General features: G+C 34.8%; 1 protein-coding gene across 1 annotated transcript; it reads right to left on the reverse strand.

The window, feature by feature from the left end:
• Positions 1–1,732: 1,732 nt before the first annotated feature.
• Positions 1,733–13,727, reverse strand: LOC105445098 (fibropellin-3-like). The gene is made up of 6 exons (XM_030994386.1): positions 13,700–13,727; positions 11,898–12,011; positions 8,610–8,723; positions 5,255–5,365; positions 4,276–4,389; positions 1,733–2,709 (listed from the first exon to the last, which is right to left on the reverse strand). Exons 1-6 carry the CDS (start codon positions 13,725–13,727, stop codon positions 2,576–2,578), a joined length of 615 nt encoding a protein of 204 aa, XP_030850246.1. The 3' UTR covers positions 1,733–2,575.
• Between the last annotated feature and the right edge of the window lie 7,151 nt (positions 13,728–20,878).

Genomic DNA, 20,878 nt, shown 5'->3' on the forward strand with positions numbered 1-20,878 from the left:
ATAAACGCCAAGAAATTTGACTTTATCTACCCTTGGCAATATGACATTATCAAGAACAATATTGAAATCATTTAAATCTACATTCTTTCCATTGTGAAAAATCATATAATTACATTTCTTTACATTTATAGATAATTTATTAGATTTGAACCATTCACATATATATGTAAGACCTGCATTTACTGCATCCATAAGAGACTTCAAGTTTGAATCTCTGTGAAATATGTTTGTGTCGTCTGCATACAGTATAAAAGACAATTCATCAGCAGATTTATAAATATCATTCACATATAATATAAATAACAATGGCCCAAGCAGGCTACCCTGTGGAATTCCGCATGTTATTGTCCTAAACTCCGAAATAGAAGATTGATATTTGGTACATTGTAATCGATTGTTAAGATAACTGGTGAAAAATTTAAGAGCTACACCACGTATTCCATAACGATATAGTTTAGATAGTAAAATATTGTGATTAATTGTGTCAAATGCCTTAGACAGATCTATAAAAACTCCAATTGCAAATTCGTTCGCCTCAAAGGCGTCTATGACTTTACTAGAAAGATTGGTAAGAGCCATACATGTTGAATAATCCCTACGGAAACTATATTGATGTTTATTGAGAATAGAATGTTTGTCAAGGAATTCAATAGTTCTTTTATAAACAATGCGCTCGAATAATTTAGAGAAGACCGACAGTACAGAAATGGGCCTATAGTTTGTAAATTCACGCTTGTCACCAGATTTAAACACTGGTGTTACTTTAGCTTTCTTTAGCTCATCTGGAAAAACTCCGTTTAATAATGAAAGGTTGAATACATGTACATGGCATAGTGGTCTACATATGTACATAATGACCTGTTTAATGACTCTTGGACTGTATTCGTCCAAACCTGCAGCTTTATTGTTTCCAAAAGTACTAACAATGTTACAAATTTCGTTTTCCCTAGTAGGATATAAATACAAAGAGTCAACAGGTGGATCATTCATATACTGTAAATAATTCGTTTGGGTACCTGGGATTTTATTTGCTAAAGATGGACCAATGCTTGTAAAGAAGTCATTAAAGGAGTTCGAAATAATGTCCGGTTCTGTAGCGATGTCCCCGTTGTAATTAAATACAGAATTCTCAGCTGGCTTACTTTTGTTAAGTGGTGAATTGATCGTTTGCCACGTACGATTTACATTAGATTTATTAAGTACAAATTTGTCATGGAAATACTGAGATTTTGCTTTACGAATTAATCCTGTGAGTAGGTTACGATAGTTTTTATTCACATAAGCATTTTGGTCTGATGGGTTACGTAAATACATTTTGTATAATTTATTCTTATGTCGGATCGATTGTAACAGTCCATTCGTCATCCAACATTTTAATTTCTTGTTTTTGTTTTTTTCTAATACAATTGGAAAATGCTTATCATACAATGCACGAAATTTATTTTGAAAAATATTATAACTATCGTTTGGATCTTCCGCAGCATATACATCCCTCCAGTTGACTTCGTGCAAATTCCTAATTAAGGCCTCAATATTTTTCTGATTTATAATTCTGTGACCTATGTTTACTTTAGATGATTTGACATTAGCAACATTTAACTTTGAAATGGTAAAAACAGGCAAGTGATCGGATACATCACAATACAATAGACCAGTATCATGAAATGAAAAGAAGTTATTTGTAAGTATATTATCTATTAAAGTGGCAGATGACTTCGTAATTCGTGTAGGTTTGTCGATAAGGGGTAGCATGAGTTACTGAATACTATATCGATAAAGTTTTTTACTGAGTTGTTTATATCATGTTGTAATAAATCGATATTAAAATCACCCATTACATAACACATTTTCTTGTCGCTAGTTATTTTGTTGAACACAATGTCCAGTGCTTCAGAAAAATATCGGTCTGAATATTTGGGGGTTTGTATACCACACCAACTATAATATTCTTTCTCTTTTCTTGAACTATTTCTATAAAAATGGAGTCACATATTTCTGAATCAAGCGTCAGGTCATCTCTTAGGAAATAATAATGCGAGTCCGCTATATACATTCCAACACCCCCACCACGACCATGGTTTCTGTTCTTACATATAAAAGTATGTTCATCGATATTTAGTGAGAGACTATCGTCTCTTAACCAGGTCTCCGAGATGCCAATTACATCAAACTGGAAATTTAAAATACTCAAGAAATTTTTTAAGGAATCAATTTTTTTTAGAATACTCCTAACGTTGAAATGTATATTCGAAAAGGTTGCATTATTTTTTGTTATCGCAAATTTGTTCACAAAATCTATCACCTCATAGTAATTAGAAGTGGACGTAACGTAGTTTGCAAAATAATTTTTGTCAGGGTCGATATCTGCATTGTTATTGTGCCTCTCACTTTCAAGTACAATTGGATTAAATCTGAGATTTAAATTGGTATCTTCGTGCCGATATGATATAATTGATTCCAAATCGTCATAACAAACTTTAACCATAAAATATTACATGGAGTGAAAATATGCTAATGACGATCCTTGCAATCGATATCATGTGAAGAGCTTAAGACCACATAAGTACATATTATTTTACAAGCAAATATACTTGCCTTCCTCGCACATTGTTCCTGTCCAGCCGTTTACACAGGTACAGCTAAATGCATTCTGAAGATTGTTGCATATCCCATCGTGATCACATGGATTTGGAAGGCATTCATTCACATCTACGAAAGAAAAAGAATGAATAATGATACCATATTGTTCGCTCAAGTTAACTTGTCCTCAATTAACTGACAACACTTCCACTGCTGAAATGTATTTTCATTTGCGCCATATTTTGGTTAAAGCGTACATAGATCGATTTCTGGTACCCAAGTACCCAATCGTCATCACCACTGTACCTTCAATCAGTGATCATCACGCTCACTTTATCAGATGGTGATGCATTGTGGGACATTGATTGATGTTGCCACATGGAGACATTGCTAGCAGCAGATGGAAGTATATAAAAACCTGCAGTGGTGTCAGTAGAATACCCTGCCTTCAAGTCTGTCATCTCTTCATTGACTCAGCAACACATCGGTTTTTTTGTTAGTTTATAATTCTGACGGGTTGTTTTTACAAAAAATTACATAGAACCCTTTATTGTTTATCCCAACTATGATCATTCAGAATAATGAACCCTATTTCATTTTTGGGATTACAAACCCTTGGAATAGTGAACCTTATTCATTTAAATCATAATAATAATAATAACAACAATAATAATAATAATAATAATAATAATAATGATGACAATGATAAGACTACTACTACTACTACTACTACTACTACTACTAATAATAATAATAATAATAATAATAAATAGATAATGGATTTTTAATAAAGCGCATGTATAAAAATGTGAAGCATACAACATATTACAAAATACTAGAAATCAAAGGTAAGTACAATTTTGGTTAATATTGTATGTTCTAACTCTAACCAATCCCCTATGACTTCAGCACTTGACCAAAAAACAACGATGCGAATCCTAAACCCGACTCCAAACCTAGCCCTATATAATAATAATACCAAGTTTGTGTACCCAGAGAAACCTCATCAGCACCAATATGCCGTTGTTCTTGAGGGCCCTGTAATTATTTGCTCAAACAAAATGTGTTGAATCATCAAATATCCCTCAGCAGAACAGCTGGACAAGGTGATCCTTCCAAAACTATTTGTCATGTTATCATATTGTGTTTTTTTGTTGTATTTATTTACACTTAGTAAATAAAGCCAACCTTGGCAGTAAAACACTTTGGTTATTGAATTAGATCTATATTTCTATTAAAACTTATCACAAGATAAGGACAGTGGTTGACTCAATACTTAGGTATTATATTGATATTCGATTCCAAAGAATTAGGTACCGCATTTTATACAGAACAATTCGTATTTAATTTCAAAGTGCATATTATTTACCTAGCTCTGATATTTTAAAGTCTGTAACTTTTACCTCTGCCAATCAATCAACAGTAAAATATCATGATTATTTTCGAGAAATCAACTCAAAAGGTAATTGCAATACCCAACTATACATCCCATGAAATAACGTTCATAATATGAAGGCTGTGTAATGTTCAATCATTTAAATATCTGAGGAACAAGGTTATCAAAAACTGCCGAAGGTTTATTTTTTGAAAGTCTTTGCAATTGTAATCATCCTAGAAGAGTACCCTTTTGGGGCAAGAACAATCAAACAATACCTGACAATGCAAAATTAGTATGAGATGGAAAGGGCTTTATACCTTCTTCACACGTTGTCCCTGTCCAACCAGATTGGCAATCGCAGAGAAACGCATTGACCTTATCTTCACATTCACCACCATTTCGACAAGGTCCAGGTTCACATTCGTCAATTTCTAACAAACAGAGGGAAAAAAGGTGAAAAAGATGAAAAAGTAGGCAGCAACCTTTATTTAATTCATGATCACATGCTTGAGTACAATAAACTCACAATGATACAATCATGGTGATGATTGTGGGTTCTTGTATGGCGCTCATGTCTGTCAGACTTACATGTAACACTCTAGGTGCCCTAATATTGATGGCTGATTCCCAATAGATAATGATAGAAACCATTTTGGTAATAGATTAAACAAAAATTGATTCATTAATTCTCATATTAAGTTTTGAAAACAAAATCCAAGTCTACTGACCCGAAATGACCTTTGACCTTGACTTTGTGTCACATGATTTATGAATTCTTAATAACCCTCGGGTACAAGTTTCATGGAATCTGAACAAACACTTCTGAAATTCATGCTAAAAATTCAAAATCTTGAAGTTGATGCCAGAACAAAGTCTGTTTGCAGACCTGAAATGACCTTTGACCTTGTCATCTAAAATTATAATCCCATGATTGCTGATACTTGATAACCCTTTAGTCCAAGTTTCATTGAATAAGAACATATGCTTTCAAAATTATGTTAAACATTCAAAAACTGAACCTTAATATAGGTTAAGTTTTCTAGGTTGACATTGCCGCCAAAGGAAAAGCGGCGCCTTATGTCTAGTTTTTGCTATGCGGGCGAGACAAAAATGTTACCAACTTAACATCATGATTATTGTTATGATTATTATCATCTTTATCATTATTTTTATTATTGTTATTTATCTGTTAATATAACTTTTGTATGAACATCATCTTTAATAAAAATCAAATCCTGTACAGAAATTGAGGTTTAATATGCAAAACAAAACATCAAAAGAAGGAAAAATAGTCACCAGTCTGACATGTTGTTCCCGTCCAGCCAGAATCACAGGTACATCTGTATGCATTCTGAAGATTGTTACAGGCTCCATTAAGACACGGGCCAGACGAGCACTCGTTAACATCTGCATAGAAGGAAAAGTCAGATCATTCCTGTTAATGTTAGGAATAACAATCAATCAACATTTATTACAGGTAAATGTACATATGGTACAACGATTTATGTATTTTTCTTAATAAGATAAATACTATATATATTTTTTAATGGAAATATTTCACATGATACAAAACAAGACAAAGCTACATGTAGGTCATGCCTTAAAGCATGATGTAAGATATTTATCTTTTCTATTATTTTCTACCCATCCATTTTTCTTTCTCTGTCTTTCTTTTTTTCTTTCCTTATGAACTTCCTTATTTTTCCTTAGGTATACGTGTGTACCGGTATGTTTTTCTTTTTATTAATTTCTATCTATCATGTATATCTTTGTTGATACTTTTTATATTTTTCTTTATGTAATTCTTAGTCATTCTTTATGTATTTCTTTGTTTTTCTACCTATCCTGTTGATTTCTTTGTTTATATTTCTTCTCTCTTTCCTAATGTATTTCCTTATTTTTTCTGAGGTATTTCTTTGTTTTTCTTTCGATTGTTTTCATTTTCTATGGTGCAATGGCTGTAAATCTTCCAGCGATCACCTGCTGGTCTTACAAGTTGGCTTCAATTGGAGATTATAGAGATGCTTGGTTGTTAATTGTTACTAAAGGGGTTTTCTTGCAATGACAAAGCTGCTTTGACAGCATGACAGGCACCCTCATCTCAAACAGTCAGAATGCAGACAATTCTCAGCAATAAGATTAGTTAGAATCTTAGTCTTCTTGCAGCTATAGTTATCATAATTATGGTAATGAATTCTTTATTCTTATTTTCTGCTTTGTTCCGCATGTCATAATCCAAATATCAGTCTTATCATTAACACAACTGCAACCCTCATTCTAACACTGACCTGGAGATACCAACCTCTTGACACAAAAAACAGACTGAATAGCCTTTAAAAAAATCAGAATTGGGAGAGAAAAATCAGATTTTCTCGAAAACTCGACACTACAACTGGCTCGTTGGTCCTGGGCCAATCAAATTTCAGAAAATGTTTTACTGGTAAGAACGGTCAAGTAAAATGTTTGCTCTGTCATTAACATCTAACAAGAAAATTGTAAAGCAGAGTTTTTTTGGTGTTGCAGAGGTTTACTTGTACATGTTTCTATGCGATTCCGCAGTTTTGTTAAGGGCTTGTATGTGTGTTTTAATCTTTTTCTTTTCTTCTTTTTGAAAGAAGAAAAATCGTATTTAAAGAGGTGATATTGTATTATCGTATTTCACTCTTATTATTGTACTAAATCATACTTGTTGGAATCTCTGCTAATCCATAACCTAAACCCAACTACATTCCTTATTTTAACACTAACCCTATTAAACCTAAAACCCAATAGCAATCAATACTTTGGCAGCTCGCTATCAAAGTATATTCTGGCACCTCCTTGCATATTTATGTGGGTAATCAGGCGGTAAACCAAGTAAAATCATACTTTTTCTAAATGTCGAGAGCGACCAAATAAAAAAGACCCTTGATTGTCTTTAAAAATGTTATTTGTCATAAACAGACATAGCAGTGTTTAAAGGCATTGTTTAACAATGCTCTTCTAAGGCCCCCCGCCCCCCCCCCCCCCCCCCCCCCCCCCCCCGCCCAATGATCTTAGCAGTAAATTCATTTGCATATTCATGGTAATTTATGTAAATAAGGTATTATACAATTCACATTTTTACCCATAAATCATATATTCTTCATGATTAAAGCTAAAAGTTTTGGGAAATTTTAAAAATTGGGTGGATAGTGAATCTTTACAATTTTGATATATTTGGTTGCCCCTGTGGATGTATTATAAGCACTAAAAAAATTTAGCCACTAAAACACTTCTGCTTTCGAGAAAAATAGAATATAAAAATTTACTGGTGCTCCCAGTAAATTTTGATGAATTTCAAATAGCGCCTACAGCCATACAATTGTAGCTGCGACCATAAAAATCTCAAAATATGTAGTTGTGATATAGAATTTCAAGAAACATTATTTTATAGCTTAATTGACATCTCGACCTTGAGAGGCAGCTATACAACATAAAGAGTTTATTATTTACAATTTCATAACTAATAAAGACTCGATTTCAACCGCGACAACGATCACTCAATATTGTAGGTTCGCATATGCTTTCAATATATTCATTTGATCCAAATTCATGACCCCATACCTCAACTTTGTATTACCTTTAAACATTAATTTTCACTACATATATTATTTAGACCATTTGGGATAATAATACCAAACAAATTGGAAGAGCCAGGTTATTCCTTATGTTATATATTGATTTGATAATGACTTATGTATTTCTTTGTTTTTTTAATTCATGTATTTTTTTTATTTTTTTTAAATTTTAATTCTTACTATAATTCCACTATTTTGAACCCCCAAATAAACACTTGAACTTTAAACAAGGCCAAATAATCAATGTTTTATCTCTTTTTGGGGATAATGTGACATTTCCATATGTTTTGTAAACAAATCACAAAAATTAGCAATTTTTCGAGCTGACATGCAAAGACAAAAGGTCATGTGACTTTGTAATGGTAAGTCGTATTTGTAAGAGGTGTAGCGCCACCTCTTGTAATAATAATAATAATGATAATACATTTATAGAGCGCAGAAACTATCCAACATCAAGTATGAGTTGGGCGCATATCCCTATTAAGTTGATACATACATTTTTTGTGTTAAAGTTAACATTTTGGAAGTGTTTTAGATGATAGTTTTACTAAGTAAGGTGTTAAATTTGAAAAGTAACACATGTTAATTTAAGTACTTAGGTTGCATGTTAATTTTACATGATTGAAGTTGTGTAATAATTGGAAGTTGTAATTGGGTTTGGATTTTATATTGGAGTTAAGCATAATAAAAGAAAGATAAGGCTTTGTTAGGTTAAAGGGGTATAGACATTTATTAGGAGATTCATGTGAAATATTTGAAGATATATTATGTTCACCATGATCTTTATAAAAAAAGGGAAGATGTAAGAGGTGTAGCGCCACCTCGTGGCTGTTAACGTTACAGTTACGAGTCAGAACCAGTGTCCTAAATATGATGATTTGACCACGATAGCCAGAGCTGATAACGAACCCGAGACATTATTAGGATCCCAAGACTATCCAACAATGCTACAGTATTTTTCGAAAAATTCATTTCAAAAGATACGCAAGACTCAGAAGAAAAAAGATTTTATATGCAAAATAAAACATCAAAAGGAAGGACAAAATAGTTACCAGTTTGACATCTTGTTCCCGTCCAGCCAGAATTACAGGTACAACTGTATGCATTCTGAAGATTGTTACATTGCCCTCCATTAAGACACGGGCCAGACGAGCACTCGTTAAAATCTGCATAAAAGGAAAAGGCAGATCATTCTTGGTAACGTTAGGAATATAAATCATCACAGGTAAATGTTCATATGGTACAGTGTACAACAATTCATGCATTTTTTATAATAAGATAAATACTACGGTATATATATTTTTAATGGAAAGATTCCTCAGGATACAAAACAAGACAAAGCAAGGTCATTCCTTAGAGCATGTAGAAAGATAAAATATTAAGATGTTTATCTTTTCTATTATATTCTAGGACTGACATGCAAAGACAAAAGGTCATGTGACCTTTTAACGGTAGGTCTGATTTTTCAATAAATTTATTTCAAAAGATGCGCAAGACTCAAAAGAACATAGGTAAAAACAGATTTAAGTCTTAACCTAAAACTAAAACCCAACTGCAACCCTCAGCCCAACACGAACCCTAAGCCCAACACCAACCCTAATCCTAAACCTAAAACCCAACTGCAACCCTCAGCCGAACACTAACCCTAAGCCCAACACTAACCCTAATCCTAAACCTAAAACCCAACTGCAACCCTCAGCCGAACACTAACCCTAAGCCCAACACTAACCCTAATCCTAAACCTAAAACCCAACTGCAACCCTCAGCCCAACACTAATCCTAATCCTAAACCTAAAACCCAAATGCAACCCTAAGCCCAACACTAAGCCTAACCCTAAACCTAAAACCCAACTGCAACCCTCAGCCCAACACTAATCCTAATCCTAAACCTAAAACCCAAATGCAACCCTAAGCCCAACACTAACCCTAAACCTAAAACCGAACTGCAACCCTCAGCCCAACACTAACCCTAAGCCTAAACCTAAAACCCAACTGCAACCCTAAGCCCAACACTAACCCTAACCCTAAACCTAAAACCCAACTCGACCCTCGGCCCAACACTAACCCTAACCCTAAACCTAAAACCCAAATGCAACCCTCAGCCCAACACTAACCCTCATCCTAACCCTAAAACCCAACTGCAACCCTCAGCCCAACACTAACCCTAACCCTAAACCTAAAACCCAACTGCAACCCTCAGCCCAACACTTACCCTAACCCTAAACCTAAAACCCAACTGCAACCCTCGGCCCAACACTAACCCTAACCCTAAACTTAAAACCCAAATGCAACCCTCAGCCCAACACTAACCCTAATCCTAAACCTAAAACCCAAATGCAACCCTAAGCCCAACACTTACACTAATCCTAACCCTAAAACCAAACTGCAACCCTCGGCCCAACACTAACCCTAACCCTAAACCTAAAACCCAAATGCAACCCTCAGCCCAACACTAACACTAATCCTAAACCTAAAACCCAAATGCAACCCTAAGCCCAACACTAACCCTCATCCTAACCCTAAAACCCAACTGCAACCCGAAGCCCAACACCGACACTAACCCTAACCCTATAAACCCAACTGCAACCCGAAGCCCAACACTGACACTAACCCTAACCCTAAAACCAAACTGCAACCTGAAGCCCAACACTGACACTAATCCTAAACCTAAAACCCAAATGCAACCCTAAGCCCAACACTAACCCTCATCCTAACCCTAAAACCCAACTGCAACCCGAAGCCCAACACTGACACTAACCCTAACCCTAAAACCAAACTGCAACCCGAAGCCCAACACTGACACTAACCCTAACCCTAAAACCAAACTGCAACCCTAAGCCCAACACTTACACTAATCATAAACCTAAAACCCAACTGCATCCCTCAGCCCAACACTAACCCTAATCCTAAACCTAAAACCCAACTGCAACCCTCAGCCCAACACTAACCCTAACCCTAAACCTAAAACCCAACTGCAACCCTCAGCCTAACCCTAAACCTAATACCTAACTCCCCCCCCCCCCCCTCCCAGCCCAACACTAACTTTAAACCTAAAACCCAACTGCAACCCTCAGCCCAACATTAACCCTAAACCTAAAACCAAACTGTAACCCCAGCCTAACACTAACCATAACCCTTACCCTAAACCTTTAATCAAACTGCAACCATCAACCTAACACTAACCAAAATCCGAAACCTGAACCTTTAACCAAACTGTAACCCTCAACCTAACACTTACCCTAATCCTAACCCTCAACATAAAAATTATAACAAATTATAAAAAAAGAGATGTATTTAAAAAAAAATGCTTGTCAAAACATATTTTAAATAGGGATTTTACCTGTCCCGGAGTAGGCCTATTGCTTGTGTCTAACTTTATTTTAAAATGTTATTTGTCATGAAAAGACATAGTGGTGTTTTATATTTTGTTTTCAAAGAAATTTACGTTACAGGTATATCATAGTTGATAAAAAAAAATAAGGATCTTTAATTTAATTTCTCTCTCGGTCACACCTAGACATGTCCCGTGGCACCCTCATTGAAAACGTGGGGTATCGGATAAGTCACAGGACTGTGGATCACATCGTTTGCGGTTCTTGTCCTGCTGCATCTCTTATGTACACATGTACTTAGGCACAACAGTAATCTGAATTTGCCACTCTCCAATCAGGTGGTGTAAATGGTTATCAGGTAGGAAGAAATTCCTTGAATATCAGAGCACCTTATTAAGGCTGCATGGCTAATACCAGGTAATTATAGAAACATTAGTATGAAGCACTATAAATGTTACCAACTTACCATCATTGCTATTGTTATTATTAATGTTATTATTATCTTTGTTATTATTATCATCATTATTATCGTTATTATTATTGTTGTTATTTATCTGACAAAGATATTACTTTTTTATGAACATTGTCTTTAATCAAATCAAATCATGTACAAAAATTGAGGTTCTTCAATTCAATTCCAAGTTCAATTCAAAAAATTTTCAACACTTTTCATAAAAACATTTAAAACATACAAACACAGAAAGGAATGACAAAAAACAAGATAGTGATAACAAATAACAATGTCAATTTATGAGAGCATTTGGGATAGGCAGAAAGGAGGGATTCCTTATTTTTATATATAAAGCCTACCCCTAAAACACACACATTAAGGAAAAAAAGAAAAAAGATCAAAAGAACAGAACAAAAACAAAATATATATATATATATATATATATATATACTAAAACATACTGTCTTGTACTTATGTACAATCAGAGTAAAATTAAATGCAATTAATATGGTTTTATATGCAAAACAAAACATCAAAAGGAAGGAAAAAATAGTCACCAGTTTGACATCTTGTTCCTATCCAGCCAGGATTACAGGTACAACTATATGCATTCTGAAGATTGTTACAATGCCCTCTGGTAGAACACGGGTTAGACGAGCACTCGTTAACATCTGCATAAAAGGAATTGTCGGATCATTCTTGGTAATGTTAGGAATAACCTTCAATCAACATTTATAAGAGGTAAATGTACATATAGTAAAACCGATTTATGAAATTTGTATAACAATATAAATACTATATATAATTTTTCTTAAGGAAAGATTTCACATGACACAAAACAAGTCAAAGGTCATGCCTTAGAGCATGATGAAAGATAACATAATAGGAAGAGAGAGAGAGAGAGAGAGAGAGAGAGACACCTATGAAAACGAGAATGAAATAAAATAACTGCTTAAAGGTAATGCAAAGTTTGGAGAATTTTGTAACTTTGATTTATAGTAATTCTTTAATTTTTTTGATGTATTTGGATGCCCTGTGGATGTATTATAAGCACTAGAAAATTTAGCCCCTATAACACTTCTGCTTTCGAAAAAATTGAATAATAACAAATTTACAGGTGCTCCCGGAAAATTTCAAATATTTCAAATAGTGCATAAGGTCATTCAATGGTAGCTGAAAATGTCAGAATATGCAGTTCTGATAAATAAATTCCAAACAGGAATAGCAAATCGGACGATTGTAGTCAAGAAACAGTGTTTTAAAGCCCCACTGCACTACTCATAGCTACTTGCGCCATCTATACAGCCAACAATGCCTAAGCAGTACCCGTTGATCCCCATGGTGCCCTTTTTCTTACGTTAATTGAGAGCTGATTGGATGAGATAAGTACCAGCCAGTGACCTTGCAGGGAGGTCTAATCCCTCCATGCCGAACTAGTGCAGAGGGGTTTTAGAGCCAAAGTAATATCAGTCTTGAGAGGGAGCTCTACAACATAAAGAGTTTATTATTTACAATTTCATCACTTTAGACTTCATTTTCAACCGCGACAACGATCATTAAATATTGTAAAATCGAATATATGCTTCCAATATGTTCATTTGAAACAATTCATGACCCCATACCAAAACTTTGTATTACCTTTAAGAAAGCTAGTGCTTTGGCAGAGAAGTATACTGTATTTGATAATCAGTATTATACAACATAATGTTATAATTTAAGTTAAACTCTATAGGTGAGGTATATGTATATGATTAAATTAATTTCTTTTCTCTTCTGTCCTTGATGTGCTTGTTTGTTTCCTATTTATTCTAAAGTACCTATTTTTTTTTCTTTTCTATCATTCTTTACCAACCCTTATTTCTGTGGTTATTCTTTTTTTTCTTTTATATACTTTTTTTTTTTTTTTCTTAGGTAATTATTTGTTTTTCTTCCTATCATTTTACAGCTATCATCAGGCGCGTACGCAGGGAGGGGGGGGGGGGTTGAACCGCCAACTTATTTTATGTGTGTGTTTTGGAGGAAACCCCCCCCCCCCCCTCCCCCCTCTTTTTTAATACCGGTAATTAAAAAAAAAAAAAAAAAAAAAAAAAAATATCGATCAGCCAAATTTTGAGACACACACAAATGAAGAATATGACCTCTTACTCCCCCCCCCCCTCCGCTTATTCAGCGGCCAGCTGAGTCGTTGCGAAATTTTTGGCGTGATTTTCAAATTTTAAACCCTCCCTCCCCTCAAAAAATCCTACGTACGCGCCTGGCTATCGCTATGTACATGTACATGTATATCCAGAGCTGCCAACCTTGTGCAACCATAAAAAGGGATTCCTTAAAACGAAACTTACAACCTCGCGTGACACACTTCCAAAGCAGGAATCTCCATTCCTCATGCTGTTATTTCCATTTTAGGACCTATAGTTTATTTTCAAGAAGAAGGTTTTTTTTCGTATTTTTAGTTTGTTTTTTTGTACTAATATCGGCGTTTCATTCTCTCTGAGAATATTTACGCCTTTCACTTTTTATTTTTTTTTTACTATTTGTAAATTCAGACTCTTTATAAATCTCTATTGAAGTAGTGATCAACATTTTAGGGCATTTCGTTGATGTGTGGTATGTGCACAAAAAAAGTATTGTAAGAAGAAAAAAAGTACTGTAATTTTTTTTAAACAAGGGAAACGCTCTCGGCGGTCTCGCCTGCATAACGCAATTCAATATGATAAACCAGAACATCAATGACGTAGCGCTCATCCACATCTCGCAACAACAAATATCGTAAATTTTATAATTTATATGGTACACTTTTGAACTGGTCAAAAAATAAAAATTTGATGTCCTGGAAGGGACATAATTTCATTTCATTTGCATAAAGTACCATAAATAATCAATGGAGCAAAATCTCACAATTCTGTGTAGAAGTTTAGTGTTCCAAATTTAGCTCTACCAGATAAGGCAAACCAAATCAAAATCAGTCAAGAAATGAGGGAAAAGAAGCAATTTTTGTTATTTTTGGAATAAATTTGCATAAATTACCATAATTAATTAATGGAGAACAATTTCAAAATTCTGTGTAGAAGTTTAGTGTACCAAAGTTAGCTCTACGATATAAAGCAAACCAAATCAAAATCGGTCGAGAAATGAAGGAGAAGCCTTTTTTGTGATTTCGAATAAATTTGCATAAATTAGCATAGATAATGAATTTCAAGATTCTGTGTAGAAATTTTAAATCCCCCTCCTAGCCCTATCATATGAAACAATCAGAATCAGAATCAGAATCAAAATCGGTTGAAAAATAACGAAGAAGAAGCATTTTGAAACTCTTGATGTTGATGCCACAACAAAGTCTAAGTTTGTTGACCTTAAATGACCTTTGACCTTAACTTAGTGACCTGAAATTCTACTTACATGATTGGGGAGACTTAATAACCCTATAGTCCAAGTTTCATTGACTAAGAACTTATACTTTTAAAATTATATCAAAAATTCAAAAACTTAACCTTAGGTTAAGTTTTCGATGATGATGCTACAACATAGTCCAAGTCTGTTGACCTGAAATGACCTTTGACCTTGACTTTGTGATCTGAAATTCTACTCACATGATTGGGGATACTTGATTACCCTATAGTCAAAGTTTCATTGACTAAGAACTTATACTTTAAAAATTATATCAAAAATTCAAAAACTTAACCTTAGGTTAAGTTTTTGATGTTGACGCCGTCGCCGCCGTCACCGGAAAAGCGGCGCCTATGTCTCGCTTTTTGCTACGCAGGCGAGACAAAAAGGAATAATTAGGGGAAATACCCTGGCCCTATGCCTGATGTGGAGAAACTTCTGGTCATAACCTCTAGTAGCTCTTGGGTTACGTTGAATAAATTCATCCAAATAGATATTAACTAAGCCATTCTTCATTTATATAACATTGAAAATCTTTGATTCCTCCATCGGGGCTGAAGGGATTCCCAGCCAAGATCGTTGGTCTCGATTTGTCAGAAAATCTTCCACCCAAACAGCAATTTCCCCTCCAAGATCACTATTACTATCCTGGATGTGTATTAAGCGGGCAACACTGTACTGCAGTACGTTTCATATTTAATGAATCAGTGAACTGTTGCTTATGAATGTCAGCTGCCTCATGAATTATGCATATATGGATTTTGCGCATGCGGTGTAGCTCAATGCGTAAGTGTTAAACTCTGTACACATGGCATGGGAAGCGAACTGTTGTGCAAAATGGATGTGTAAAGAGTGAACAAAATCGTTGCATATCTCATTCAACTCGATCCGCCCAAACCGAACCATTCCTTCCGCACAGTACCCCATAGGACGTACTTCAGTCTATGTATAGAAGCGGTCAGAGGAGCCAGATGTAATCTCATCGGAACAACTGTCGATATCAGAGACTTTATAGAGACGAGTTGGCTCAGTCGGTAGAGTGTCTCCCGTCGGACCAAATTTCTCGGGTTTGAAACCCACCCAGGCGGATGACTGAAGCCAGCATTGTGTGTTAACGTGCCCCTCCCCTTGTTTCATATAGACGCAGGCTATGTTAAAGGTACTATGTCCCTTTTGCAGCCAACCTCAAATTCTGTAGAACATGGCAGGAATTATGAATATGTCATGTGGCTCGGTGTAAAAATGTCAGAAGTAAAAATGTCAGAGGAAAAAATGTCAGAGGTAAAAATGTCAGAGGAAAAAATGTCAGAGGTAAAATGTTAGAGGAAAAAATGTCAGAGGTAAAAATGTCAGAGGTAAAAATGTGAGACAGTCAGAGGTATAAATGTTAAAGGTAAAATATATAAAAAAAAAACATGTTACAGGTTGAATATTGGTAATGTTGGTATATTGGGCTTATCGAAAAGATAAAACGAAGGATGCTCTGCAGTCATTAATTTCAGTGCTGCTTTATTTTCTTCTTTCTGTAACTTTTATTTACCTGTCTGCCCTAAATTGGGACTTTTTGCCCGATTATTGCCGAGGGGGGGGGTGTATCCTTCTTTTGGGGGCATAGTGACCTGGCTGCTTCCCCTAATATGCCTTTGTCTATTAAGCAAGTGATACTGGTACACTGAGCAAATTTCTGGGTCAAAAGAATGTCTAAAATCAAGTAGTTTGGCCATGAATATTTATAGACCGAGTTGTGGCTCGATGGTGTAATCATTAAATAAAAAGAAAAGTCATCACAGCCCACCCACAAAAGAGGATAAGTTATCATGCTGTGAGTCCTCCACCCCCTCCCCCCTCCCCCCTCCGCCCCCACTTCACCATCCCTTTTGAAGATTGATGGACATTTTAAAACGTGGCAATGACTACTATAAAATGTAATTTCCTACAAATGCATATTTCCAACAATTTCACTTTCTTGTGGGCTTGATACTTTGATACCTTGATACAAAGCAGAAAGCCGCCCATGTTACATCTAATGCTAACCGCACCATCACATTCCAGAGAAGCGCGCGCTTTGCAAAGAGTTGATCGTCGATCACTATTGCGGTATATATAGTCTGGGAGAACGTCAATAAACAGCCTTGATACTCAGCAGAAAGCCGCCAATGTTACATCAACTGCACTATCACATTGTTTATAACAATGCAACTTCATTTGAAAAAGAAGTTATATGCGGAGTGCCCCAAGGGTCAATAATTGGGCCACTGTTGTTTATTCTATATATAAATGATTTGCCAAATGTTTCCTCAACTTTGTCATACATTATTTTTGCAGACGACACTAATGTCTCTTTAAGCGAGAAGAAACTAGATACTCTTGTCCATAATATGAATAAAGAAATACAAAAGGTTAATATAGACTGTGGGGCAAGGGCCAGTTAACCATCTAAAAAAAAAGTTTCGTAGTCCCATCTTTGGCAGAGAAAACTAACTATACCAAATGATTGTGATGAAGTTGCTGATGAGAAAACACCTTTGTTCTCCAAATTTCGTACACCCGTTGATGAGATAATATGCTAATTAGTTTAATTGGATTTTAACAAGATTTCCTTGAAAAAGACTAGCGCCAACTATGGTAAATAGTCCATTTTGCTGATTCAAAGTTGCTATTTCTTGATTCTTTTTTGCAAAATGTTTATTTCAGACCTCTATGAGACTGTTCAGGTGTGATTTTTCTGCGCAATTAATTTAATTCGCTAATTAGTTTTATTGGTTTTTAACAAGATTTCCTTGAAAAAGACTAGCGCCAGCCATTTTGCTGATTCAAAAGGCATTCAAATTTGCTATTTCTTGATTATTTTTGGCAAAAAATTTATTTGGGACCTCTATGAGACTGTTCGGGTGTGATTTTTCTGCGCAATTAATTTATATTTATGCTGTTGGTGAAATTGAAAACACTAATTGCAATTTTCCATGTGTTTTTTTTTTTTTTTCAGCACGTCATCAAGACGAGTTTTGTTAAGCCCAAGTTATGTAATTTCTTGCATCTTGTTTAAGTTACCACCTGTTTGTATATTCATGTCACTCATTTAACTCTACCTTTTTTTCTCTATTATCTATCTCTCTCTCTCTCTCTCTCTCATCACACACGTTTTTTGTTCTCATGTCTCCTCTTAAAAATCTCTTTTTCTTCCCCTGTTGTTTTCTCCTACTCTTCCACTCTCCTTCATCATATTTTACCTTATTATATTCAACATGTCTTATTGAGTTTCATCAACTGTGCAAACTCCTTCCAATCAAATCATCAATATTGTTGCTTTTAGTTTATTTTCCACTTCCCCGAAAAATATATTGCTGTTCAAAACTTTGTTAATACTAATACTAGGTAGTACTAGCAACACTGCTCATGGTCTGCATATAGCATCAGTTTAGAACAATACAAATTTCAAAGAGAAACCTAACAACAAATTCATACCCAAACTGCCAAATAAATTATATTCTTCTCTGTTTAATTTGATTTCATTCATTACGTAAAATATATTACCGTACTACCATTTTGTCAATGACATTTATTTACAAGTAGCTTATTACCGGGTACTTTTTCTAATACCGGTACTTGCCACTGCCAGTGAAATCAGAACTATGGTACATGTATGTTGTAATTTACAAATACAATTTAACTTGAACTGCAAAGATTGTTAACAGTTTTTACATAAATATTGATGGAATTGAAATAAATTATGAAACATTGATAAGATGTGTCTAGTCATTTGTTGTCTTTTTTTTTGGTTCAAAGAAAATGTCCTAAAATATGTTGATAGAAAAATTGCCAAAAAGCTGTTACTGTTGAGGAATTCATAAATTTTACATATTTCGATTACAAGTGTCCAAAGAGTGTGATGGAAAGTTTGAAACGACCCATATATTTGAACGTAATAAAGTTTTATATTTGACTATAAATCTTGGCAATGCTTCAACATGGCAAAATACATGTATGCATAATAAATAATAAATGTCCATATTATTATTATTATTATGAAACAAATGAGCATGCAATGCAAGTACAATAGTACATTACTGTAAGTGATTACTTGTAATATTACTGTTAGCAAAATAATTCATTTTGCTTTCCTTGATACAATTCTTATCAATTAATCAATATAATTATCAGGTCTGGAATAAATAGGGAACTGTAGGACATCGTTTCCTTGACATTTGAAGGAAATGTTTGCCTCTTGATGAAATATAAATTGGAACAGTTTGTAACAATCAAACCTTGGGAGATTAATTTTGGCATCTAAAAAAAACATTTTTCCAGCTCTGAAATTATATCTGTACATATATTTAGTATATTCTTATATTACAGGTGCACATAATGTATATGTAAAACACCCCAGTCGACCCATACATTTGCATATGTCTATTCATGAAAGGTTGGTTATTTTGTACATAATTTACAAAGGAACCCTAGGGATATAAAAATCTTTTTTTTTAATCCCCAAATTGAATAAGAAATATCAGAGAAAAAGTTTCACAATGATCTTGCCTTTGTTCATTTTAATTTTGTCATATATATTTGTTGTTATCAATAGAACCAGTTAATGTTGAAAAATCTGCTGATAAACAGCAAAAAATATTGCATACATTTAGTGCTCAATATGAACGCGTAAATTTTATGCTGATGGTCTCAAATAGGTCCAACAAATCAAAGCTGGCAGATGAGCGCCGAGATTGTAGACTCCTACACAGCTTCTTAGGTTGTGAAGGGATATCAGATGGATCTGGGGGAAAAAGAATATAAAACACTAGGTCAAAAACAAAGCTCATATCAAAAATTGGCGATAGCTTCGCTGTCATTTCAAAAATTTCAGATAGCTTTGGCGTCTTTTGAAAATTCTTTAAATGTTTCAAAAACAAAAATTCATATTAGTCTATAAGTCATTTCGAAAATTGGCAATAGCTTCGCCGTCTTTTCTATTTTAAAATTAAAATTGTTGATACTGATAGCTTGACAGCCGCCATGTCTATCTTCATGTTAGAAAAAGTGCCCCTTGTCTAAATAGGCTTTGTATTTTGACCCCTAGTGTGGAACTATAATGGCGTCATGCACTGATAACAAAAAATGTAAACAACACACCACATCCCAGCATTAAAATATAAACCAGTTTAAAATAATGCTGTTTTGACCAGGACAATAAGTTAAACTAACTAGGAAGGCATGTCTAAAGTTAAGTAAAGCCTGGCTCAATGCGTCCAACTTGTTCGACATTTTTTTTGTTTTCCATTAGGGTCTAGGCCTATTATAATTTACAGCTAAGGAGGGTCTACATGTACGTACATGATTACATCAATGACATAACAAACAAAATTGATGTCAACTCACAGAGGCATTGTAAACTATTCAATCAACTGACAAACTTCATCATTCAAGCTCCATCATGCATGAATGAAGGGCCTAAATCTAGGCCTAGAGCCTAGAGCCTAGAGCCTAGAGGGTCTAGATTCTAGACTCTATTCTCTAATTGTTTTTTTTTTTAATGAGGCTAGATCTAAATCAAAGTCAAAGGCAGGGCCTTAATTTTTGCTGGGTTATCATGGTTATTGCAAACAAAGAAATTGAAACTCACCTTCAAATTAAGTCTTGTTAGAATCTCGAGGTATTTTACGGAGAAAAGTGCAAAATTGCGACGGATTTCCTTGCCAATGTCGCCGGTATTGAACCGTATACATACAGCGACAGTACCAGTGCAGCGCAAATTGTCATTTGCAATGCACCACTGCCACTGTCGCTGTATACGGTTCAATACGGGCGACATTGGCAAGGAAATCCGTCGCAATTTTGCTCTTTTCTCCGACCGTATTTTTCAAAATCTCAGCAGAAGCAAAAGCTTTGGACCATTTTGTGTCTGTAAATTCTTTCAAAACGACATCATCCACAGTCGGGAAGTGAATAAAACACCTCTTTATCTCTGTATCGGTGACGAAACTTCATCGGTGTCATTCTCCATTATGGTTGTTAGATGTTTTTAAGTAGCGAACGAGGACAATGACGTAGGGAAAATCCCGCCTCGTGATTGGTTGAATTGGACACACCTCCGATTTCCCGGGATATTACCCACGATTATTAGGAGGAAACATAATTATTATCTTTAATTAGTTTT

This window comes from Strongylocentrotus purpuratus, unplaced genomic scaffold, assembly GCF_000002235.5.
Source record: "Strongylocentrotus purpuratus isolate Spur 01 unplaced genomic scaffold, Spur_5.0 spur5_scaffold_21, whole genome shotgun sequence".
NCBI classification, from domain to species: domain Eukaryota; kingdom Metazoa; phylum Echinodermata; class Echinoidea; order Camarodonta; family Strongylocentrotidae; genus Strongylocentrotus; species Strongylocentrotus purpuratus.